Raw genomic sequence first — 26,453 nt, forward strand, 5'->3', positions numbered from 1 at the left:
AAATTAAATCCAGTTCTATAATTTTTTTTATCAAGTAATTGTGAAAACAAGGTCTTTGACATTTTATCTCTTTGATGCACTTTATAAATCATTTCAAAAACTATATATTCTACCTCTCAAATTTTGCTACCATTGGAGGTGAGGAAGAGTGGATCAGTCTTTCAACATATAGATTGGATATATGCCAATATTTCTTTTTCAAAAGCTTTGCATTCTTTTAAATGTAAAACTTTGACATAATTAAATGTATGATACAACGTTCAGTTATTAATATGTCATGAGCAGAAAATGGAAAATATTTACTCACTTTTTAAAACAAAAAGAATTTTAGTACAGTAATACGTTCTTTCAAAAATGGAGGCTATACATAAATTTATATATAAATATGTTCATGCTTAATTTATATATTACATACAGGAAAGGCAAACAGAAAATTACGTGGTCCTTACATTCTCCAGTTGTTTGTATTCAGTATAATGAAAACTGATAATTAAAAACCATGGGCCTTAGTTTTGTAAGTACAAACAAATTATCATACCATGTTCTAAATAAGTGCAAATGTATAATATGTTTGGCTTTCTTTCAAATAAATGTCACAGCATGCTCTTTTCTTTCTTTTTTGTTTTGTTCTGACTTTTTGTATAAAAAAGTTAAATCAAGCAGATTAGATTGTTTCAGTACCACAGGGGGAGGGCTGGGAAGAGAGGATTAGCTCATCAGGCAGGATGAGTTAGGTCAGAGCTAATCCAACCATAACTCAAGCGCTGTGTTCTCCAAGTCTGGAAGTTATGTTCATGTCAAGGGTCAGTGCCAAAATGTCTTTTTTATAAATTGGAACTGCTTATTCCTGCAGCTGGCTAAGCTTTCGTTGGCTAGTTGCAATTATTCAAGGCACTTTTTTTTTTTAAACTTAGAATTTGTCTTCAATTCTCTGCCTTCTTTGGTTTGTAAAAATAACTATTAGTTTGTATTATATATACATTGATACTTCTGTGAGGAGGAAAATCTATTTACAATATATGTCTCTGTTGCTAACTTTATAAACGAGTAGAATGAATGTGAAACGTGAAGATATATTTGAACTAAGTAAGACTTTAGTGAAAAGAAAAATGAAAGAAGGATATAAAGCAGTGTTTTTCAAACTGTGGCTTTTGACCCATTGGTGGCTAGTAAATTCAATTCAGAGGATCTTTGACAAAATTTTAAGGATCAAATACAATAGAATAGGAAGAGGTTAACATAGAAAAGAAGATATTTATGTAGTTATGAAACTCATTAATGGTGTGTGTGTGTGTGTGTGTGTGTGTGTGTTTGCAGGGTTAAGATGTAAATTATTTTTCTTGCTTTTTTTTTTTTAATTATTGGCCTTGAACTAAAATAGTCTTTAAGCTACCAGTGTAAAATAAAGTATGAACCTGTCTTGCTAGCTCTGAAACTATGGAGAATTAATCTCTGTAAGACTTTTTCTTATCTGTAAAACAGTAATAACGCAATCTACCTCACTGGGTTAATGTAAGGATTAAGTAAAATGATACGTGTTAAGAACCTACCATGGTTTCGGCCACATATTAGATAATCAATAAATAGTTCCCCTTATCAGTAGCATTGCCAATCATAAAACTAACTGGTGACATTTCACAATGCATTCAATTATATGCCTGGGAATCTTGAGATATCAGGATGAGATAATAGGTATTCAATCAAAATTATAAATCACAGAAAATAGGCCAGGACAAGAGGTGTGCAATTAGGTAAATCTGTGCTAAGGAACCATATTAAAACAAGACTGGTCATATGTTCTCACTTCTCTAATTAAATGTCCATTGTGCTTACCCAGAATGTTGTTTATGTTCTCTTTACTCTTACTCAAGGGCAGATTCCTTGATGGCAAAAAAGGGTTTCTTATTCATGGTCCTGGCAAATATTTGATATAAATGCATGTTTTTATGATTTAACAATTATTTATTCTTAAGATAGAAATCATATTGTGACAAACTCACATTTCTTCAGTTTTTCATGCAAGGTCCATTTTTAGTATTTTCCCTGCTGATTTATAGCTGTGACTGTCTAAAGCAAGGAAAAGTGGAATAGGAGAGTGGTTCCTCATGCATTCGGATTAGTACAGTAACTCACCCTGGGCAATAGGATCCTGACCCCAGCACCTTCTAGTGGCCGTCAGAGCAGCGTCCAGGGCCCTGGATCACAGCAAACTCTCCATTATTTACAACAGTCATAGAATATGCCTAACTCTGCTATACTGAAGTTCCTGAGGATTTTTTTATTCTAGGCATAGGAAATATGTATCTTTTTATTAGTCTATGTGTTATCTCTCTGTTTTTTTTTTATTAGCTTTTTGTTTGAGAACACTATGAATATTTAAAACACTACAATTTTTTTTTTCCAGGTCTGAGAATGAATAAAGGTGCCGTCACCCCTCCCCGTACTTCTCCTGCAAATACGTGTTCCCCGGAAGTAATCCACTTGAAGGACATTGTCTGTTACCTGTCTCTCCTGGAAAGAGGAAGACCTGAGGACAAGCTTGAATGTATGTGTTTCTTAATTATTTTACTCGTCAGAGTCAGGGGCAGGAGAAGGGACTGGGTCTTGATGAAGGCAAAATTGCGTCTACTACAGTTGTGTTATTTTTGGATAAATAGAGTAACCACATTTAACAATAAAAAAATTTCTCCCATTGAAGATCAGACAATTAAAAGATACTAAGATCTCCCCATTTCAGGTTCCTATTTATCAAGTTCCATTTATTACCAATTATTTCTGGAATATGTTTGTCACATGACTTTTTAAAAAAATGTTCCTCAGTTCTTTTGAATTGACAAGCTTTTGTTTGTTTTTTTTTTTATTGATAAAAAGCACAATTTATGAAGAAGTATAATGGTATCAAATGTGCTAAATACATAGAGCAAAAATGTACAAATTTGAGAACTTCACAAAAATACAGTTCTATGGAAAAATTCAATACGTTTGTCTGAAAACTAGATCTAGGAGACAATATAGAAATTAAATAGTATAATTAATAATCTTGATTTAAGAGTAGAAACCTTATATTCCTAGAATAGAGAATGTATTTTTTTTTTTTAAAAAAACAATAGTTTCATATTTTTTTCCCCACCCCCCCTTTCCAGAGTCAGCACCTTCAAGTGTTACCACTCCCCAAACGGTGCGCAATGCACTCATTGTGTAGGCATACCCCCATCCTCTCCCCCACCCCCCACCTCAGTCTGATGTCCAATTGGTGTCGTTCCCAGATTTGTATTTAGGTGATGATCAGGGAAACCAATTTTCTGGTGAGTACATGTGATGCTTGTTTTTCCATTCTTGGGATACTTCACTTAATATAATGGGTTCCAACTCTCTCCAGGAGAACCATAGAGATGTCGTATCTTCATCATTCCTTATAGCTGAGTAATATTCCATGGTATACATATACCACAGTTTACTAATCCAATCATGTATTGATGGGCATTTGGGTTGTTTCCACATCTTTGCAATTGTGAATTATGCTGCTATAAACATTTGGGTACATGTGCCTTTGTTACAGAATGATCTTTTTTCCTTTGGGTATATGCCCAGTAATGGGATTGCTGGATCAAATGGCAGGTCTACTTGAATCTGTTTAAGATACCTCCATAATGCTTTCCACAGGGGTTGCACTAGTTTGCAGTCCCACCAGCAGTGTATTAGTGTTCCTGTCTCTCCACACCCACGCCAACATGTGTTGTTTTGGGTTTTTTTGATAAAGGCCATTCTCACTGGGGTTAAGTGATATCTCATTGTGGTTTTGATTTGCATTTCCCTGATGATTAGAGATGTTGAACACTTTTTCATATGTTTGTTAGCCATTTTTATATCTTCTTTTGAAAAATTTCTATTCATGTCCTTTGCCCACTTTTTGATAGGGTTGCTTGATTTTTTCTTGCTGATTTTCCTGAGTTCTAAATAGATTCTTGTTATCAGTCCTTTATCTGATGAGTAGTATGCAAAAATTTTTTCCCATTCTGTAGGTGGTCTGTTTATTCTCTGGACTGTTTCTTTGGCTGTGCAGAAGCTTTTTAATTTAATCATGTCCCATTCATTTATTTTTGTTGCTGCTGTGATTGCCTTGGGGGTCTTCTTCATAAATTCTTTGCCTAGGCCAATGTCTGTAAGAGTCTTTCCTACATTTTCTTCTAGAATTCTGATTGTATCACGCCTAAGGTTTAAGTCTGTTATCCACCGTGATTTGATTTTTGTGAGAGGTGAAAGCTGTGGGTCCTGTTTCAGTCTTCTACAAGTGGCTAACCAATTCTCCCAGCACCATTTGTTGAATAGGGATTCTTGTCCCCAGAGTATATTCTTTCCCGCTTTGTCAAAAATTAGGTGACTATATGAGGATGGTTCTATATTTGGATTTTCTGTTGTGTTCACTGGTCTGTGGAATTGACAAGCTTTTGGAAAGTATCCTTTGAATTGTTTTGAAAAAATATTTATGTCTAGTGTGTGAAGAAGTCTTCACATAGGTGATCAAGAAAGTTCCCTATAAATAGACAACCTGTACCCTTTTCCCTTGGAAATCTTTGCACGCTTTAGCATAAACATTCTCGTTGGCAGGGACAAATGATTTATCAAATGCCAGACTGTTTATGATATTTGACTCTGGATATTATGAATAATTAACTGATAATTTTGTTTGGGGATGTGGCAGATACAGAGAATTGTCTAGTTCAAAGTAAATTAAGTACGCCGTGTGATAAAAATATGGTAATAGAGCTCCTTCTGGTGGCAAACTTTACTCATTGCAACGCAAGAAAATATTTTTTCAAGCCTTTACTCTAAACCTGATCACTTGATAATCTACTTTATCTCCAAAGCCCTTTCTATGTTTAATGCTGACAGCTTATTCAATAATCTGATTAACTTAATTATATTGTATATTATTAAAAATGAATGAAAATTCTTGCTACTAGAATGATAGTGAAGATAATGTCCCAACTTCAATATTTTTAAAGCAAACATAAAATGCTGTGATGGCTCAGAATTATAATTAAGAAGCATTTTTAGTCAAATGTAGTAGTAACTTATTGATAAAATTTCTCCTACCAGTAAAGGATTTAGCATAATATGATTATTAAAGAGTCACACCTGCTTAAGTTATGAATGAGCCATATGAACATCATTCTTTAAATATATATTTATTATTCATAAATATTGAATATTTGCATTCAATATTTATTTTGTATTCCGAAGAACCAGAAATTTCTCCCATTCCAAAGTAAATATTAACATTCAGTGAATCTCTATTGAAGTGAGAGCCAGAAAGAAAGTTTGCTCAGGTGTTATTAGGACCGTGTTTGGGGAAGATTATAAAAATATAAAGGCAAACATTTTTTCCACATCTGAGAATGAATGAGGGTACCATTAGTTCTCCTCAAAATGGTCTTTGGTTGGGCAGTTTAATCATTTCTAGGTCAACTGGAAGTATATTGCTTTTAAGGTGGAATTTCTAAGAAGCATGCTTTTGAGTTTTCAGCGCAAGTCCTTGAACCTACTTAGACTTTGTCCACAATTGTGGGCAGAGTGTTAACTCACACTGTAGTCCAAGACACTGATGCATCAAGTCAAATTGACCTGCTGTTTACTTTTCTTCAGTGTTATCAACCCCCTTCTCTCTGTTCTTTTTTTTTTTTTTTGGAGTTTCCCTGCTCTTTTTCAAGCTTACACAAGATTCAGTTGAATTTTCCTTTTTGCTTAACCACTTCTGCAGATGCTTATAGGCAGACTTGTTATGGCCTGGCATTTTCACTATCAAAGTAGAGGATGCTCTAGGTCTCTTCTCTACTACCCTCTAATTTGGTGGTCCTTACCCTGGCTGTACATCAAAACCATCAGAATTTTTTTTTTCTTTTTCTTTTTGAATGCCAAAGCATTCAAAGCATTAATTGATTTGGGCCCTTTCCCAAATCAATTAAATCAAAATTCATCCCCCTCACCCACTTTCTTAGTAATTTACCATGTAGTTTTTACCCTTACAACTGCACATTTACAAATTTATAACATTTATGTATTCTTTTACAGTTACAGTGTTTTTTTTTTAATTTTTCAGCAAGACTTTAAAAAACATTTAATGGTGGTTAGTTTACTATATACTTACTTCCAAAAGGGTTATAACTTGTTATGCAACATAAAACATAAGAATGAAAAGAAGAAAAAGCACTTACAATTAACACAGAAATAGATGTGATCAAGCACCCAAAATTAACTTTTTCAGGTGAATGTTGAATTTAGATTAGCTGAATCCAGGTAGCTAAGCAGAGAGGAATACATACACGTTGCTCTAGGTCAGAGGTTTCCAAACTTTATCACACATCAGTCTCTATCTGATCCAGCAGGTCTGAGGTGAGACCTGTGAATGTGCATTTCTAACATGTTTTCAGGTGATGCTGATGCTGTTAGTCCAGAGACCACATTTTGAGAAACACTGGCTTATGCAATTCCTTCTGTTCAGTAAAAACACACGCACAGTGTCAATATTTGGTTACATTCTTTTACTAATAAGATAAAAGAATTACATTGTCATCAATGTTGATAAAAGTAATCTTTTCCCCCAAAATAATATTTAATAAATCTATTTAGTGCTTCTCATCATTTTCTATCTCCTCACCTGTCTTTTCTGCCAGGTATTTACACAATGTTCATTATAAAGCTGATCCTACTGAGAAGAAACTAACAAACAAATGTTCCCGAATTTTCCACCGGTTACAGTAAGTCCTCACTTAATGCTGTCAACGGGTTCTTGGAAACTGTGACTTAAAGTGAAATGATGTGTAACGAAACCAGTTCTTTTTTTCCTCATCAACATTATAACAAAATGACATTGAGGGGAAAGGACATTATTTGAGGATCTGCTGTATGTTGTTTTGCTTAAAGTCGCAGTTTCCAAGAACCTCTCAAAATATTAAGTGAGAACTTAATCTATAAGCCATTTCTTCAAATTTGATTTCCTTAACCCAATCTTAATTCCCCTCTGAGAGGACCTTGGCTGCCCTGAGGCTGTATCAGATAGAAGGTGTTTCTTACCCTACTTCCATATGCCCTGGGATGTGTGCTTTACATGGGTATATGCACGTGTGTTTTAGGGTTTGGGGGGGATTTCATTTTTTTCCTTCCTTGTTGGTATCAGTTACCAGCCATCCCAGTGAATGGATGAGGACATGGTGTCAGGGCTGATTTGCTTTCCTAATCTTAAACTCACCACAGTACTATATGGAGAGTCATTCATTCTCTCTTTTAGTCTCCTTCATTCTTCCAATTCTGTGACTTCACTTCCATTTTTTTTTGCAGCTCCACTTCTGTTGCAATACTCCAAGCCTTGTAATTTCCAAGAATTGCTCTATTCTAAAACTTTAAGCTCTAGAATTGCACTTTGACCATAGCCAATATTCACTTAACTTCTCATTCTCTTACTACGAATATGGCATACATAGTACTTAAGAGCACTGACTCTTGATTTATACTGACTGAATGCAAAGCCTAGGTTGACACTTAACTGTCTGAGTGATCCGGGTACATTTTAAAAAATACCTCTTCAGGACTCAGTTTCCTCAACTGTAAAATTGGGATTATAAAATAGTGTCTATCTTATAGGATAGCTATGAGGATTAGATGAACTCATATTTGCTCACATAAATTCCTTCACATTTATTAATTCACATAAATTTTTTAAGTGACATAAATAAAGATAAGTCAAAAATTCTTCACCCTTGGCCACTTCGCTTCTTCTTGAATTTGCCCTCTGAGTTTTGCCTGCCCATGCATTCAAATTCAAACTGATCCCCTAATCCATGGTATATGATGTCAATTACTTTTGCACAGTTAGTTTCAAGCATCCAATTTATTTATTGATATACTGAGTAGCAAAAATTTAGTAAAATAAAAATATAATTCTATGGGTTATAGATCTACTCCAAACCTCAGTTGGCCTTCAGTGTCAGTGTTTCTCGCAACTTGTGTTTTCTAGATAGAAGTTAATCTAGATGCTTTATTTTTTCAAACACCTACCTATGTAATTTTCATCTCACTCATATAGTGTGAATTCTTATAATTTCCTCCCATCTTACCTAAAACCTTGTCGACTACTATACCAATTTTTTTCCTGTTTCTCTTCTGATTCAGAGTGAAAGAGGGTCCGGTCCATTTGATGGTTCCTGATATCATAATACATACAATTTAAATCCTTAACTTAGCATCGATAAACTGATCTGGCTCCACAGGTAGACCCCAGCCTACCCTGCCAGTCTTGCATCTGGCTACGACCTGCACACAGGGGCACAAATGCTGTCCCAGTCACATGGGGCAGCTTTTCCATCGTCAGACAAACCCTGAACTTTTCTACCTTCGTGCTTTTGCTTATAATGTGCATTTTCTGGGGTTCTTTCTTCCCAGTGTATATTTGATTCAGTCCAGTCTACACTTGGCCTTTCCTGTATCAGGAGTCCCCTTGCCATCTCCTAATCAGATTTACATCACTCTCCTTCATGCCCCTGCGCTCTGTATAGCTGCCCATCCTATAACCTAATGCCTGTGTGTGTGGTTCACACATAGATGCTCAGTAAATAATAGTTAAATGAAACTGTGTTAAAGTCAGTGGGTGCTTGAGAAGATAGAAAGTAATGTGAATTACTTAGGACATCAAATAATATTAAATTTATTTATACTTTTATGTTAAAATGCATGCTATTCCTCTTTAGATTAGTGTCTATCAAGTTACTAATGACTTAAAATAATTTTTAAATTATCTTACATTTTTTGAAAATGTATCAATGAAGAGAAGTCAATAGGAAAATATTCAGAAAGTGGATAATGGACACGCAGATAATGAAGAGTAACTTATGTGCTAAAGTAACTGCTATGTATGGTATTAACCTTGGAAGAACTGAAACTTAGCATTGAGGAGACCCTCAAGTTCATCTACTCAACCTACCTATAGTTTATCAATGAAAAAAAAAAAAAAGAAAACCCAGAAAAGGTAGTTATTTATTATTCTACTAGTTTATCTAGCTGTGACTAAAACCTATGATTTCTAACCTATTGTGAAAAGTGCTTTTTTTTTTTTTTTTTTTTTTTTTTTTTTTTTTTTGAGACAGAGTCTCTCTTTGTTGTCTGGGCTACAGTGCCGTGGCGTCAGCCTAGCTCATAGCAACCTCAGACTCTTGGGCTTAAGCAATCCTCCTGCCTCAGCCTCCTGAGTAGCTGGCACTACAGGCATGCACCACCATGCCTGGCTAATTTTTTTTCTATATATATTTTTAGCTGTCCAAATCATTTCTTTCTATTTTTAGTAGAGACGGGGGGGGGTCTTACTCTTGCTCAGGCTAGTCTCGAACTCCTGACCTTGAGTGATCCTCCTGCCTCAGCCTTCCAGAGTGCTAGGATTACAGGCGTGAGCCACCGCGCCCGGCCAGAGCTCTTTTTATTTTGAAAGACTGTCTTTTGTTGTTTTATTTGTTGTTTCTCTTGTGGAAAAAAGGAGAAAGTATTACTCCATTACAATGGATGTCAGACACTCTAAGTAACTAATTTTTTTCACCTCTGCTTTTAAAGTTTACTAAGTAGGCATCGAAATCTATAAAACAGTAAAAAATTGTGAATTAAAGAAATTATGGTTTAAATGCCTTTTAAAATATATACTTTCTAATGTTTAACAACAAATTCTATATTAATATTTTCATATTAATAACATATTCTGGCAAGTGCAAAAACACCACAGTATGCAGAGTAGGATATTCAGTGAGAAAATAGACAGAAACTTGAAAATCTTTTGGAATAGAAAAAATTTTAGACATAAAAAATTACCCTTATCTTGCATAATATGCCTTTGCTCTGATCTTTTAACTAAATACCTGTGTGGGCACATAATTGTTTCTATATAAAGTGAAATTACATGAGCATAAAAATAGAAAAAAAGTGGGTTAAACTAGCTTGTAACTTTGTAACAGGTACCCATATTTGGAAGCTATCATGTTGACAAAATGATTTTAACACCGGGCTTATTTTACTTTTGAACCTAAACATCTATATGCTTATGTTGGTTTTAAAAATAAGATCTGTTCATTCAATGATTCACTTGAACTTGGGACTTGACTTTACTTTTGAATATTAAATAAATATTAAGAAGAAATAATCTCATTATAAAATTTAAAGATTAAATATTAACTTTATCATTATTCATAAATATAGTTTTAAAAGGGAAAAATTTTATAGGTGTACCAGGCCAAAGCATTTTTTTTCCAATGGAAAATAAAAACAGTTTCCTTTTTTTTACTTGATTACTTTTCTCTAGTTCTATAACTAATCAGTTCTCAAATTTTCCACCATAAATTCTGGTTCAGAAACATTTGTTCTTAAATCTTTTCATTGATAATCACCTTGCCCCCTTAATTTACTTTTTCTCTCTTTCTGAAACTAATATTACTTGGATGTTGAACCCCCAAGACAGAACTTTGAATTATTATTTTTTCTTTCTTTTTTTTTTTTTTTTCCTATTTCCCACCTTCTTTTCTTTTCTCTTTTGTCTTTCATTCCACATCTGGGATATCTTTTACATCTTGTGAAGAATTTTTTCTTACTTTTTCTATCTTACTTTAAAGTTCATAGGGAATCCATTTTGTTCTCAGCTTGATCTTTTTATGTTCCTAGTCTTATTTCATGGACTGAAATTTTACTTTTGCTAATAAAGTTCCTCCCCTTCTCTGCTTTGTTAATTTATTCACATTACTTTTTTTGAAAGGATTTGTTGATGGTGGTGGTAGCCAATAGTCACCAGGCAAATCCAAGAGGATGTGAAGTGTCCAAAGATCAAGAATTTTTAACTTACTTTTATTCATTCCACTTAAAAAAACATGCAAACTAATAAACGTGAAAGAATTTATGTGAGCAAATATTGGTTTAATCCTCATAAAAGATAAAATCTGTTAAATATCAAGAAAAAAAAAATAAAATGACCCCCACCTCAAACCGTACCCAAAATTCAATTCCAGAATTACTGTTTCTAGGAGACACAAAAGGATACAATTGTCAAGATATATGTGAAGGCTAAGATTTTTATATAGAATACAAAAATTACACATAGAGGAATTATGTAAAATTTGATGAATTAGTCTTTTATTAAAATTATGATCTTTGGTTCATCAAAAGATTATACTAATAAAGGGAAAAGTCAAAACATAGAGTGGGAAAGTGTATTTTGCAACACATAACCCAAAAAGGACCCAAATACAAAACATATGAAGAACCTCTTTGAATTGATTAAAAAAATGGACAAACAGGCTGGGCGCGGTGGCTCACGCCTGTAATCCTAGCACTCTTGGGAAACTGAGGTGGGAGGATCCATTGAGGTCAGGAGTTTGAAACCATCCTGAGTAAGAGTAAGACCCCCGTTTCTACTGAACATAAAAAAAAAAATTAGCTGGGAGTGGTGGTGCACACCTGTAGTCCCAGCTACTCGGGAGGCTGAGGCAGGAGGATCGCTTGAGCCCAGGAGTTTGAGGTTGCTTTGAGCGAGGCTGACGCCACGGCACTCTAGCCCAGATGACAGAAGGAGACTCTGTGTCAAAACAAGGCCAAAGGACAAACAATTCTGTGGAAAATTGGGCAAGAGACTGTAATAGTCACTTCACAAAAGAGGATAATTAGCCAATAAACGTATAAAATTAGCTCAATCTCACTAGTAATCAGGGGAAGTCAAAACAGAACCTCAGTGACATGCCACTATACCTCCACCAGCATTGCTTAAAGTAGACAACGGGCAACACTCAACACTGGTGAGGAAGTGGAGCGACTTAAACTCTCCTAGACTGCTGCTGAGGGACAAGTTAAGTAAAATCACTTTTGATATCTGTTTGGCAATATATGCTATGGCCCAGACTTCTTCCTATTGGTCTGTCACCAACTGGCAAATGTTCACCTAAGCATAAAAGCCATCTAAGATGGGTTATAGCAGTATTGTTTGAAATAGCCCAAGCATTACTAGAAATAGCAAACTAAAATATCCATCCAGTTTAGAATGAATAAATTGTGATATTTTTATGTATTGAAATACTATGCAGATAAGACAATAAATGTGCTAATGCTATGCACAAAAATACAGAGGAAGATCACAAAGGATGTTCAGTAGATGCTAAATTCAAAAGAAGGCATATAGAAGTCAAGATAGTGGGTATCTTTGGGGAGGGGAGAGGATTTCATGATGAAAAAGGGTGAAAAGGGTTCTATTTTGTTGGTAATATTCTATTCTTTGACTTAGAGATAATAGATTGCTGTGTTCACTTTGATAATTTATTGAACAATACATTTCTCTTTAAGTATAATATTTCAATAATAAATTCACTTTTCAAACAAATGTTAAGTACACAGTATCACTGGAAGAGATAACAAGTTTCCTTTTAACCATTTGTTTATAATAAAGTTGATTATTATTTTTAAGTGATATTAGGGAGCACACAGAATCTCTGGGAGAGGCAGAGAACAAGTATTAGAGGCTACCTCTCCTGAAACAATGACTAAATTAAGTACTAGATTGGGTTAGGGATAGGTTTTTGTAAGTTTTTTCCTTGTTCCCGTAGTTAATCCTTTCTCTGAGTGGTCAGTTAATTCTTGCCACTTACAAAGATACTTTTTTGCCATTTGCTGCTATGCTAGAAATTCTTGAAATTCTTAGTAACAAATTGTGGTATATTATTCTTTTCTGCTGCATTTTATTCTCATTTATTGGGCATATGAGAGGGAACAATCACCATGGTTCGCAAATAAACATACTTAAGTCTTTTACTGGCTTAACATTATCCACCTTAATTCAATAGGTAGACATTTTTTTCTTACATTTTAACATTTTTAACTTTTTTTATTTTGGATCTTACAATACATAGAACAGCATAGCTAAATTGGTAACTTATTTTTCTTTTTAGTGATATACAAATTTTGCAACTTATGATGATATCTTAGAATGGGTGAAATGCAATAACTACTAAATACAAAAATAATAATTAGTTACAGACATACATTCAAGGTCATTGCATAATTATGCATCTTAGTTATCAACATCTTTATTAATATTATAGACCTCAGATATCAAGATTCTCCAGGAAATTATACAAAACCCACACAAACCCTCACTTCCACTCTTCTATTTTTACAGCTGTGTCATTCTTCTCTGTTCTTCTCAAAATGACACCTGCAGCCTCTTCCACAGCCTCCTAGGGGTGTGTGAATTATACAAGGGAGCCCCCAGGCCCATCAGGGACCTCTGTCATCTGCTTTCCTGAGCCCACTCACAGAAAGCCAACATTCTCCTCTTCCTTACTTGATTAGTTCAAAGATCAGTTACCCTATGAAGCTCCACCTCGGATTTAAACAAATAAACCATTATAGCCATGATTATAATGAGTTTTTCTGTGTTGGCATCCTCCATCAGAAAGAATCCCCTATTTTGCACTCCTCCTTCCTCTCCCATACTGCTTGAGAATCAGTCATAACAGTGGATTATATCTGAAACGTGATCTATGGTTTTTGATATGCATTTGTGTATATCACCTCATTTAACCTTCACAGCAAATGTGTGTCTTATGGTAGGCTGATTATTCTGCTCTTACAGATAAGAAAACAGTGCTTTACTAAGCTCATATAATAATGGTGGTGGATTCCAAGTTATAATTGATTTCTAAAATTCCTAATCAGTTGTTTTTCCTTATTCACTCTGCCCTTTAATATACAGACCATGAATATTTCAACTTCTTTCCATCTTTATTTTTGACTTTACATTTAATGATCTTATAATAAAGAGTTTCAATAAACTATAGTACTTTTTAGTGTTTTCTAGATACAAACCAAATTTTATAAACTTTATATCTGATATCCAGTGTACTTATTAATTTCTTTTCAATAATTCCACAAATTATTTGCATTGAGCAGGGGAGGAATTTAGTATTTGTTTTCAACAGAAATTAAATTTTAAAGAATATGCTTTAAACTAACATTGATCTTACTCGCCTATAATCTTTTTTTCAACACCTCTTTTATTCTAGTTATGTTTCGCCTTTATGACACGGATGGGAATGGCTTCCTGGACAGCTCGGTAACTTTATTCTTCAAATTTTCTGTGAAAATTTTAAAGAGTTTTTTTTTTCTGAAAAATGCAATGAATAAATTTGTAGCTATTACCACAGAAGGCACACTTAATATCATTTACACACACTCACACAGCATTTTTATCTTCTGACTTTTTGAGAGAGAGTGATCTGAGGAAACTGTTGGGATTATGATTGTTCTATTGAATAGTATTGCTACAAAAACATAGCTTTTTCCCCTGTACTGAACTTAGATAATAAAAGAAAGACTCCACCTTTTTCTGAATAAAACATAAGATAAAGTTGAGACCATTGATCTAGAAAGAAGGAAAAACTATGACTGAGATTTGACACTAAAGAAAATATTGAGAATACAAGTAGCATTTAAAGGAATTATAAAATCAATTTAATTATCTCATTATTTTCCCACTTTAAAAAAGTATTCTTACTCATACATGCTGTTGGAATATATTTATAGATTGCTTTGACACACTTCCCTTTTTAAAATATATCATCCAATTTTATATGCAGATTATACTCCATAGTTTTAGTCATAAAAACAACAAAAGAAAAATACCACCTCTAATTAACTGAAAGCAATAATTAAATGTTTATTTTATTTGTAACATATTGAAATCCTTGCTAGCTCTTAGAGGAGTACAAAGTTGATTCTTTGTTCCAGTGCATAAATCAGTACATCATATGAAAGTCCATTGTAAGTTCCATCTAATCTATTTTATATTTGTTGGTAACATATTTTGAGTATTATTTAATATATTATTTTCTGTTCTGTCAAGAACAGATAAGAATATTAATAAAAGATTAAGCATCATTTTGAAGTTCACAGGTGCATTTAAAAAATAAAGGTTTTGATATATTAAATAATGACTGAAATAAACATTATGTCTGTTAATGAGTGAGTTGCTCTTGTCATCTGATGGACCTATGGCAGAGCTCAGATAGACTTTTATGAGCAATGCAATGAGGTTGGAGACATGTTTATGTAACATTGAGTAGGATAATGGTATATTAGCTTCTCCAGAGAGAGATAAAAATATATAATTCCTACTCTAGGAAATGACCACCACTCTGAATTGATGCTGTGATTGTGGGGTTTCTTATATTTAAGTCTCAGTAATTTTTCAAATTATTTTTAAGTGCCTACTAGTCTTCAGTTTTCCATTTAGAAATATCAAGCTACATAATAAGTTTGCTCATTTTCTGGTGCCATTTCACAGCTAGGCATTTAGATTTCTTCTAGATATTTCAATATGCTTATTGTAGCACTAATGACTACACTAATGCAAATTATATTTTAATGCAGATTTGTTTTATTTAATGTTTCTTTTAAATTAAATTAAAAGAATGTTTCTTTATTAGGCTTTTAGTCATGAGTTGGCAACTGATTTGAAAATTCAGTCAAATGCTTTTTTTGGTCTCTGGCCATTTTTTGTTAACGTATATGGTAAATTACTAGCAATAATTATAACTATATACAAAATATTAAATGATGAGTTGGGATAAATAGATTTGTTTATGGGTAAACCAGTCATTTTTTCGTAATTAAAGATCTGGATTTAATTTCTAGAGTTTTCTCTACTGCCCCAGTAGTTTTCCTTCAATGTCAGATTTCAAACTGTACCTTCTGAAGTCATTTGTGTTGGTACCTTAAAGGTGTAGTAGGTTACTCATTTGGGGGCAAAACTGAAAGAAAATTGATAATTTGGAAAACAACCACTATGTTTAATAGTATTAGTTGAGGTTTATTGATCATTTACAATATGCCAAACAAGATAAATGCATTTTACATAATAACATGTTTAATCTTTGCAATAATTCTCTGAACTAGGTAAGTTAGAATATCCATTTTACTGATGAGGAAACTGAGTCTTAGAGAGGCTAAATGACTTGTCTAATGTCACATGCCTACATATTAGTCCACCAAAAATAGTTTCTATTCTTAAAATATATCCACAGACTTTAACCTTTCCAAATCATTAAGACATATATAAGCAAAGATAGAATAGATCCAAGATTGGTAACATGCATGAGTGCACACACACACACACACAGACACACACACACAATTTTAGTGTATAATTCAAAGGGATTTGTGTTTTAAAATTTGCTAATCTGTAATAAATAGATTTATATTTGTATTGTTTCTGGGGCAATCTGTCTTACATAAAGAACATATTTATAATTATATTTTTCTCGGAGAGGTTACAGCTTTCATTAGTTTCTTAGAGGCCTCCTAACAGTCAACATCTTTTATCATATTTTATTCTCCATTCCATGAACATTGACTACATATATTAGATCAGAGATTTTAGTAGAATAATTTTTGATTAATATGTCTTTTAAGCTTTATTTTTTATACTTATTGTATTTTAAATTATACTATAAAACACTACTTTTTAAATTATGTTATGTCCACATTTAAAATTACAGGCATTTTACAAAGCCATGTTTAATCTTTTCTGGAGCTAGATAGGGAAAATTAAAACATTAAATAAATAGGTCTGAAGAAGGTTTTAATTTACTTAGCTAAACCATTTGTATTAACTAGCAGTTCTTCAAAGAGTTGATATTTGAGCAGAATAATGTGAAGATTCAAGCTAAAATTCTATCCTCTCTCAAAATAAACTCTGCATGTATTTAGCCTCCAAAGCTTGACCCTGAACATTTTTCTAGCAGAGCAAATTATCCAATAAATGACTAGAGCGGTCAGTGTATGTGCTCAGTGTATCAAAATAAAAATAAACCTCTCAGTTGTCCTCAGACGCTTCCTTCCACAGTTCCACATCTGTTTTCAAGCCAAAGGGTCAGGCTATTCAGTGATTTAGAAGTCACATCATGTGAAAAAATACATATGCTCCTGCTTTCTTCAGATAGTTTTGTCCAGTAGAAGAAAATCTTTCTTGATAGAGTTGCGCCCTCTCCTGGTGAAGATTTCTAGACAAAGTACAAAATGAATTTATATTCAGGCTCCTCTATTCTGTACAGTTTGTCAGACCTTTGTGTGTGTGCGCGCGTGCGTGCGTGAGTGCGTGAGGGCACGCGCGTGCATGTGTATGTATATAATCTTATATATGCATAGGATTATATAAAATCAATCATATAACTCAATATTTTGAACTATGTGTTGAACAAAACAATTCCTCTCAAAGATTAAGAATTTACTAAGGTCTTGTATTCAAATATTCTCTCTCCTCTTCCCCCCAGGAGCTAGAAAATATCATCAGTCAGATGATGCATGTTGCAGAGTACCTTGAATGGGATGTCACTGAACTTAATCCAGTAGGTATATGAATAATTTAACTGTTGACTAAATTCTGGAAGACCTTTTTTTTTTTTTTTTTTTGTCTTTTCCGGAACCCTAATATATTACTGTCATTTGATTTTGGCTTTTGATAACTCTAAGCCACTATTTCTAATCAGAAGTCAAACTGGACTCTGAATAAGATAATAAGGTGTATGTGGTCTTCTGAATCTCTTAGAAGTAACATTTGCTCTCTTCCTCTTGGAAATTATTAATATTTTGAAAGATGCTCTTACATATATGTGGATAAAGAGAAGCTGCTGATAGACATTGCCAAGGTCATGTCATGCCACAAAAGAAGATGATGATAGTTCTCTATACACAATTTATTCTGTTATCTTGTGTGTATGTGTTATTCAGTGCTTGCAGCTCTCTGAGGTACACTGTTTTTTTTTTTTGCAGATGAGTAAACTGAGACCCAAATATGTTAAAATTTCTTACCCAAAGCTCTTCAGCTAGTTAAAGTCAAGACACAAATTTTTAACCAAATTATTTAAAGAAACAGTATCTAACAATGCTTATAAGACCATAAAGACTCATTGTTTTAAATAGATTAATATCAAAATTCCAACATTATTCAAATGTATATTAAAACATACCTGATTAGAAACTTTCTCTTAAGTCACAAGTAATATTTTAAGGAAAGTTGATAAGACCTATCGATTTTAGTTTGCTTTCAAACCTACTATGTTTAGTAAAGTGTACATTAATAAAGCAAATACAAATCAATTTTGTTTAAGCAGTTTGCATTTTAGATGAATTCCAGAAGCCTGTTTTTTAAACCACTGTTCACATATATGCAGTAAACAACATGATAATGCCATGATTATGTGATGCAATAACTCTGATAGCATTTCCCTGTCTTTGTAAACTAAAACCTGCAAAGCACAAGTCATGTACGAAGGAGGGCACCATTCTTATTGGGATTGGAATATTTCCAGTTTTAACTCAACCTATTTTTTCTTAATGTGGAATTGCACACACTCTGTTCATAGTGAGTGGTAGATACCATTAACAGGTTGCAGTTGTATATGGAATAATAAAGTAGATGGTAACATGTATTTAATTTACAGCTTGATTCACCTTAGTACTATTTTTACTGAAATCTGGGGAATTTCTTATTAGTTCTATTGTCCTTTTTGGTTATATTAGTCTAAAACAGCTTTCCCTTATGCTACTCACCTTTCTACCTGGGTAAATTATTCATCTACCAATCAGGCCTGCTTGTTCTCACTGGGGGCTGGGAAGTGATTTTTTTCCTATCGGGTTTCAAAACAGAAGTGGGCACTTGCTCTTCTCCACAAAAATTATTTTTGGTGTGTGTGTGGCATGTAGATTTGAGAAGAGAGAGATCAGAAAGCTTTGAGGAAGGGGACAGTTGGTGGCTGAGAGCAGCTAACTAAGATGAATACCTACTGTATTTGTCAAATTCTCTACTGGAGAACATACTATAATAAACTATAGCATTTTTTGGCATGTGTGTTACTAACAAGTCTGCCACTGTTCTGAGTAGTTGAAATAGTAGAAAGGCAAGATAAAAGTCCGCCTTGTGCATTGTGTCTGCTATCATGGGAACTGCCTTGTCTTGCCTAATGCTTCAACAGCTCTCCTCATTGCAAACAAATGTACACGTTGCAGATTCCTGATAGGTTTCTATATATGAATGAAGAAAAGTCAACATTTGAGGTTGACCCTGGTTAGTACACAAGACTGAGATGTCCTTGGAAGGAGATTTTACCAAATTAACACAGACTGTAACATTAGATTTATTAAGTACAAAAATGAGAGCGTCAGCCATTTATTCATTTCTACTAATGCATCACATGCTCTCAAGAGGCAGTGCATTTTAACCAGATCTTATGCCATGTTGCCAGATTCTAAATAATTTCTCCTATCTTTTATTTTGAGAATAATGAAGTAATTATTCCAGCATCATTTTTATTCCAAAAAGTTTCTTCTTCCCAGTATCTGTAGATCAGTTTGTTGCTATGAAGGAAAATAATCTGATTTTCATATATGGTACTTCTTAAGAAAGGACACCAGTAATCAAGCACAGGAGTGTTTAGGCAAATTATACTTCTACCAACACATTAAATATTTCCTTTATTACACCTTTTCACATCTTTGTTCTGATGTTCTCTGTGTATCTTTTTCCAAATCAGTTAGAATTTCCACATTGTAGAAACATGGTGAGTTCCTTTCTTCACTGGAATTCTTACCATTTGCCATTTTGGTGCCATTAGATGAGAAGTACTTTGCCTTCTCAGCAGTCAAGCTGATTATATTTGGAACTGATCAATAATTTCTGTTAATAATAACACAAACAACTCTACATAGCACTTACTATATATGCCAGGGCTCTTCTATTTATAATACATTAACTCATCTAATCCTAACAACGTGACCCTTTGAAGTAAGTACTGATATTGTCACCATATCACAGGGTGGTAAATTGTATTACAAACAATACTAGGGAGAACATTTTGAAACATTATGTGCAAGTCATCTTTAGAAATGAAGTCTAATCAAATATGATTTGATCCTTTAACTTCTTAGCTCTATTAAGTTCTGATAGGCAATTAAAAGCAACTTAATTCCCTTGCCCCTTACTACTTAGCAAATAATTATTTGAGCTCTTTGCCATGAAGTTAATTTGTTCAGACATTTTTTGGCATATATATGAACCTAAAAAATAATCTAGAGAAAGTAATTAAAGACCACTTTCACCCTTCCATTAAAAATGCCTTCTTGTTTTAGCTGCTCTGTTCATTGAAAAAATATTAAAAAGTTAAGCACTTATTTCTAAAAGGTGGTCGGTGTAAGTAGCCAAGTTTTTAGTAATTATAACAAAGTCAGTGCTTCCTCAGTGACAGGATTAATGTTGTACTGAATTACCGAGACATTTATCCCAATTTAGCTGTTAGTCACAATTTGTTCTAACCAAATCAATGTAATGATTGTTGTATCAAATGAAACTTATTTTATTGATTCGTTGCAAATTTTTTCTCATCTTCTCTACTCCAGATCCTCCATGAAATGATGGAGGAAATTGACTATGATCATGATGGAACAGTGTCTCTGGAGGAATGGATTCAAGGAGGAATGACAACAATTCCACTTCTTGTGCTCCTGGGCTTGGAAAATGTAAGCATTTACACAGAGGGTAACCTGGTGGTAAATCAGTGGGGTTCTCTATCACACATTTTGATTATAAATTGATCTGGCTATTTTCTGCTATTAAGTATGTAGTTAGTGCCTGTAACTTTTAGTAAGTATGCTGCGGTAAAATGTAACAATAACTCCTTGTATTCTAATGCTCGCCACAAACATATTGATTCATTTTAGATACTACCTTAGGATTCAAAATACATTTTTTTCTCTTTTGTTTTTCTCCACTTAAAGTGAAATCTATTTTAAAAAAAAAGTTATAGACCTTCTCATGTCAAAAGCAAAAACCTCTGTAATAGTATCATATTCTATGGTTCTTGTGGTGCTGTATCCCATTCAGTATTCCCCCTCCCTATGAAGATAATCTAATTTACTGATAACCAATACTTGGAGAAAGCAGTTTTCTATCTGAAGTGGTTGAGAGGAGATTATATATGTATATGTATATTTTTTTAAAAAACATAAGTTTTTCTTCCATATTAGCAGATCAGCCAGGCACTCATTCTAAGCTTGTCAAAAGTTTTTTTTGTATCAGAGCCTCCACTTGCAATTAAATACTGGTTTTAGGAAATAAAATAGATTAAACCTAAGATCAGAATGTGATACAATAATGACTTTGCAGCCAAATCTTGATGACTTAGCCTTAAAGTGAATTTCAATCATTGTAAAAATCTGATGAAATCAATAGTCTATACTAGATTTTGAATTTCCCCTTAATAGTTGAATAAGACTTAACTATACTATGTATATAGTAAGATGTAAACCTACATTCAAAGAACACTAGGGATGGAAATCATTATGATACTTATATTATTTAAAATTGTGAGATGCAATAATATAGTATCCACCACTTTGCTGCTGACGCCAAAACTTTTCATACTCCTTGTTATCAGCAAAAACAATTTTTATAATTTTTGCAATTCAAGACTATACCATGGTTATTTAAGAGACAAAGTATTTAAAGGTCAGTTCTCAAAACATCTTACTGTCTATGAAACGTGAATGTTTATAAAAATATGTTTGTGTATATGGGTTTAGGAATATACAAATGAGATTAGAGTTTAGGAGTATATATGGGTTTAAGAATAAATAACTGGGCTTCAGGACTTTAGCATTTGTTTCTTTTTTACCTGGATCTTCTAATCCTTTTACTCTCCATTTAATCTTACTCTTCATGAGGGCTATGGCATTTTAGACATAGTCAGAGGAAGAAAATTTTAAAAAAACATACTAATAGGTGATAGAAGAGGAAATTACCCTTAAAAATAATTTATCAAAAGATAATAAATATAGATATTATTGTTCATAAATACATATTTCTAAACTTTAAAAATTAATGAAACAATATTTCCTTGTACCTGATGTTTTTATACTACACATATAGATTAGATACATATAATTTAGTATCATTTTATAATGCCCTGTAATATGCCTCTATATTATAAGCATGTATTTAATTATTCATATACCTTATGACAAAAGCACTATGTAAATCATACTACTGGGAGAAAACAAAAAGAAAACTGACAAAATGTTAACTTCTTAAGGTTTAGTGTAGATGCTATACTGAAAAATAGTTTTCAGATGACTCTACTCAGGAAGTTCCAATAATAATGGTTCCTGGAAAGATAATATAACATTTTTAATGGTAAAATTTGTGTATTCTAAATATTTATGGAAATTCTAGTATTAAAGAAGAAGGGAAGATGCAGGAATAATTAAGTAAACTGTTTGGTAGTGGGAGGTGGGACAGAAAAGTGAAGAAAGGAAGAATTAGTCCCCTACATTTTAAGTATCACAGAAAGTTTTTGAAATGATGTTTTTCTTTGGAAACTATTGCTTAGAAATTCTTTCAAATTTAATTTATAAATTTAGATATTTGTGAAGTTGTAAAAATAGCATGGGTGATGTAGTCTACAAATTTATACGGATTTAACCCAACTTATTTTAAACAAATATAATACCTCATTAGTTTCTAGTGTAGCAATAAGTTTATTTCAACTGAATGACAATTCTTTGCTTTTAATGTCAACTCTATTTGTTTTATGTAATTTACCTTATAATTATATTTATAAACTTATATTTTATGTTTTTAGTAAACAGGAATTTTTTGGAGTTAACAAGAAGAAATCAATTTAGGGTTTTATAATAATCATCAAAGCTGTGTTCCAGAGTTGTGTTACCAGTGCTTGCCACTAGATGGCAGAGCTACATTATTTTAACATTTAGAGGGACCCTTAACTATTACGAGATCGGATTATTTCCCCTTGAGAGGAACTACTCTGAAAGAACAAATTTCCCTTTTCTTTCAATTTTTTTTTTTTAAAGAATAAGCCAACCTTATTTTAAATTGTCTTTAAAAAAATATACAAGCCATGTAATCATATGTAATGATCCCAAAATAGAGCATCTATTTTTTAGAAACAGCTCTTTTTAATTCTAAGCCACGGTAATTGTTTTAAAAAGAAGGAGTGACACCAAGACAACTGAGTGATGAGCGCCTTTTTTAGTAATTGAGATTTATTTCCTATCTGTAGGCAGTTAATGTGTTACATTATTACCTGTAGAGAATTTGATCCATGGTGCCGTTCCCCTCCCCTTTGCTTATTAAATTGGAAATCTAGATACTGTAGCTTGAAGTTGGCCATTTATTGCAAAGCCTGTCTTGTTATGTTGTCCTATATATTCTTGTCTATTGACAATTATGAGCTTGGGGAGTAGATTCTAATTGATAGTGGATGTTAAATACCACAGTGTATTTGAAAGTGACTGTAGTGTCCTAGCCAAATTACACAGATCAGAATGTTGTCCTTGGAGAGTAAACCTCGCTGCTAATGTAAGGCACAACAGTTATAATTTCATTGTAGTTTATTGTTCTCCCTTTACAGCAGCTAAAAAGGTGCTTTATCTTAAAGAATATCTGTTTTAGTAGGAAAATCAGAAATGTAATTTTTTAGGAATCAATTCTATACCAAATGCTAGAGAGCAGGAGTTAGTTCTTTTACAAGAGGCTCTTCAAACTCTGTAATACCCAAGATGAATTGGTGAGATATGGTACAGGGTCTTGGTGTCTCCTGCATCTGAAGGAAAATTGAGAATTTGAATGGCTTTGTTATTTTGGTAATCACAATAAAAATTATACATGAGACTTATTCATTCTTCCATCAGCATTCATCTCATTGAACAATTGTTTTTCATAAACAGCTTGTTGAATGTATCTTTTTGTTGTTAAATAACTGTATTAGCAATAGACTCTGTTACAGTGATTAGAAACTGTGTAAAGGGACAGATATTTAGGCTTTGGGACCATCAGGTCTTTGTTACAACTGCTCAGCTCTGCTCTTATGGCAAAAATGCAATCACTGATATGTAAATGAGCCAGCAAATCTAAGTTCCAATACAACTTTATTTACAAAACAGGTTGCTGGCCAGATTTGACCCAATGTCATAGTTTGCCAACTGCTGATCTATTCTGTCATATTACAAACAGAAAGAGTTTTAATTTATTTGTAATCATTCAGGAGAAATGAATCTGATACCTTTTACTTAGTATAATCAGGCAACCACAGCAAGGCATGAGGACTAATGGAGAGATAGCATAGGATCAGTGAACTTCATCAAATTGATCTTCACTGTGGCTCTATTATTGACTGACTAGGTCATTTTGTGCAAGGCAGTTGCCCTCTCTGGAATAATGAAAAGAAGTTAGCTAAGAACGTGCCTTTTCATTTCTAATATTCTTTCAGTTTAAACATTTCTTTTCCAAGATGAACACAATAATTAATAATACTTTGATTTCTGAAATCTATAATTTTTGATTATCAATGAATTTTTCAAGGAAAATTTCTAAATTCGTATTATCATTAAAATAGAAACACACATTTAAGCAGTAGCCTCACTCAAAAAGAGGATACCTTAACTTCTTGGTTGTAGATTGTTGTGTCCACATCCAGCCTGTATGGCTTTTGAAAGAATTTATATTTTTATATCACAATGTGTGCTCAAAGAATCCTGGTCTTTAATCCCCATATGTAATTTAAACTTTGCCTTTGATTGAGATGGTTTAGGATGCATTTTTTTGCCCTTTCTCTGTTAAATGAAATGTAGTGGGTTCTCTGATGAAATTTCTGAGTGATGGAGGGTAGAAGATGATGTATTTTTAGTAGATTAAATTGTATTTAGGAAACTGATATTTTACACTCTAATTTTAAAAATTTTAATTGGGCTGAAAGTTTTTGTTCTGCTTTCTATACATTGCTCAATCTAGAAAGGAGTTATGTGACTGAATAAATACAGCACAACAATTCTTGAGATTCCAAATCAGGTAATTCGAGGAAAATGACTATGTAGTGTTACCTGCTGTTGAGTGTGCATTTGAGCCTCAGGAATGGCAGGGTCCCAGCCTGACCTCAGACAGTGTGGTGTGGAGATGAGCAGTTGATTGCAACTCCCCCCAGAATTTTAAAACTTCTCTCTGCATTTTCCTTGCCTGGACCTAATATAGTTCATCTTTTTGTCTAAAAGAACAGTTTCTTTCATGTTGTTATAATTTTTTGGAGACCTTGAACAAAAATGTAAGGTAATTTAATGGTCCTTATTATTTAATGAGTTGGAATTAATTTGCAACATTAGTTCTTCTATGTGTTATAAGTTAGTTGAAACACGGCTCGCTGTGGGGGTAGGAGCATTCAGGCTGGGGTGTTAGTGAAATTTCTCCCTGAAGTCTTATGAAAATAAGGTGTTATTTATAGTAGCCCTCATTGACTTGAACAGAACATTTTATGTGATCTTGGAAGTATTTAGGGAAAAACTAAAACTTTAGAAATCACTAGGATAATGAAATAGGTTTCAAAAGTTCCAAAGAGATTCTTTCCTTTGAAATATCCCTTTGACTTCCAGGGAAGTTAGGGTTGAGGAAGAACGGAAAGCTCCTTCTCAGCATGGACTCGTCTAGGATTCGTTAGGCATTTCTCTCTGTCCTAAGCCCAGAACTGAACTGCTTCATTATAGCATACAGTCTGGTAATGAAAAGAAAGAACAAATTTTTTTATGAAATAAAGTATAGTCAACCTCCAAATATCCCTCTCAATTCTTTTGGCTGAAACATTGGGATGTTACACAACTCACCCAGTGATGGTAATAATATTTGCTGTTTATATAACACCAGTCTTCTGAGGAGCTAAATTAGTTTCACAGGTATTGTATAATGAAACCTCACACCATGGCCTGGGAAAGGAAAGTGGGTACTTTCATTTCATTAGAAAGGAAGATAAGAAAAAAGGTGAAATGGCTTATCCACATTTTTATAGTAGGCCAGGAATCAAGCCTTCTTGATTCCCTATTTATTTCTTTTTTAATAAAAAATGAATTCTTGGCAATAAATATTTATTTGCAATAGAAGTACTAATAGGAATGTGCTCTACTGACTGATAGAATGTAAGAGACAGATTCTTCTCCTCCACCACTGAGTTCACCATCTAAATTAGACAAACAAGATAAGACATGAAAATACAAAGAGTTGGAGTATAATTTGCACTGCTGAGAAGTAGTTGGCTCCTGGTTTCAATTTCTTCTCTTAAAGAAGTCACATACATATTTCATCCCTTGCATATTTTGGCAATATATCCGGCTAAGAGCTATAAAGCTATTTAATTTGTGTTTTGGTAAAGCATTTTATGCCTGGGTAATGGATTTGTACATCAGTTGCAGCCTGTAACATGGCTAAGTGTTCTGATTGACAGAACACCCACGTTCAGACTTGTTTATTTTTTGATAAGGAAAATGCCAGCTAACTTAGTCCATATGTGCTCTTTAAAGGATGAGGCTTATTCACATGTAATGGACAA

General features: G+C 33.3%; 1 protein-coding gene across 7 annotated transcripts in view; it reads left to right on the top strand.

The window, feature by feature from the left end:
* DGKB (diacylglycerol kinase beta) overlaps positions 1 to 26,453 on the top strand; it is a 569,068-nt gene that overhangs the window by 96,079 nt on the left and 446,536 nt on the right. For all 7 annotated transcript variants that reach the window (XM_069461465.1, XM_069461460.1, XM_069461461.1 and 4 more), the window contains 4 exons: positions 2,405 to 2,545; positions 14,076 to 14,125; positions 17,343 to 17,417; positions 20,464 to 20,583. In XM_069461465.1, coding sequence (XP_069317566.1) covers positions 2,405 to 2,545; positions 14,076 to 14,125; positions 17,343 to 17,417; positions 20,464 to 20,583 — 386 coding nt within the window. The remainder of the gene's footprint in view (positions 1 to 2,404; positions 2,546 to 14,075; positions 14,126 to 17,342; positions 17,418 to 20,463; positions 20,584 to 26,453) is intronic.

The sequence above is a fragment of the Eulemur rufifrons genome, chromosome 29, assembly GCF_041146395.1.
Source record: "Eulemur rufifrons isolate Redbay chromosome 29, OSU_ERuf_1, whole genome shotgun sequence".
Lineage (NCBI taxonomy): Eukaryota > Metazoa > Chordata > Mammalia > Primates > Lemuridae > Eulemur > Eulemur rufifrons.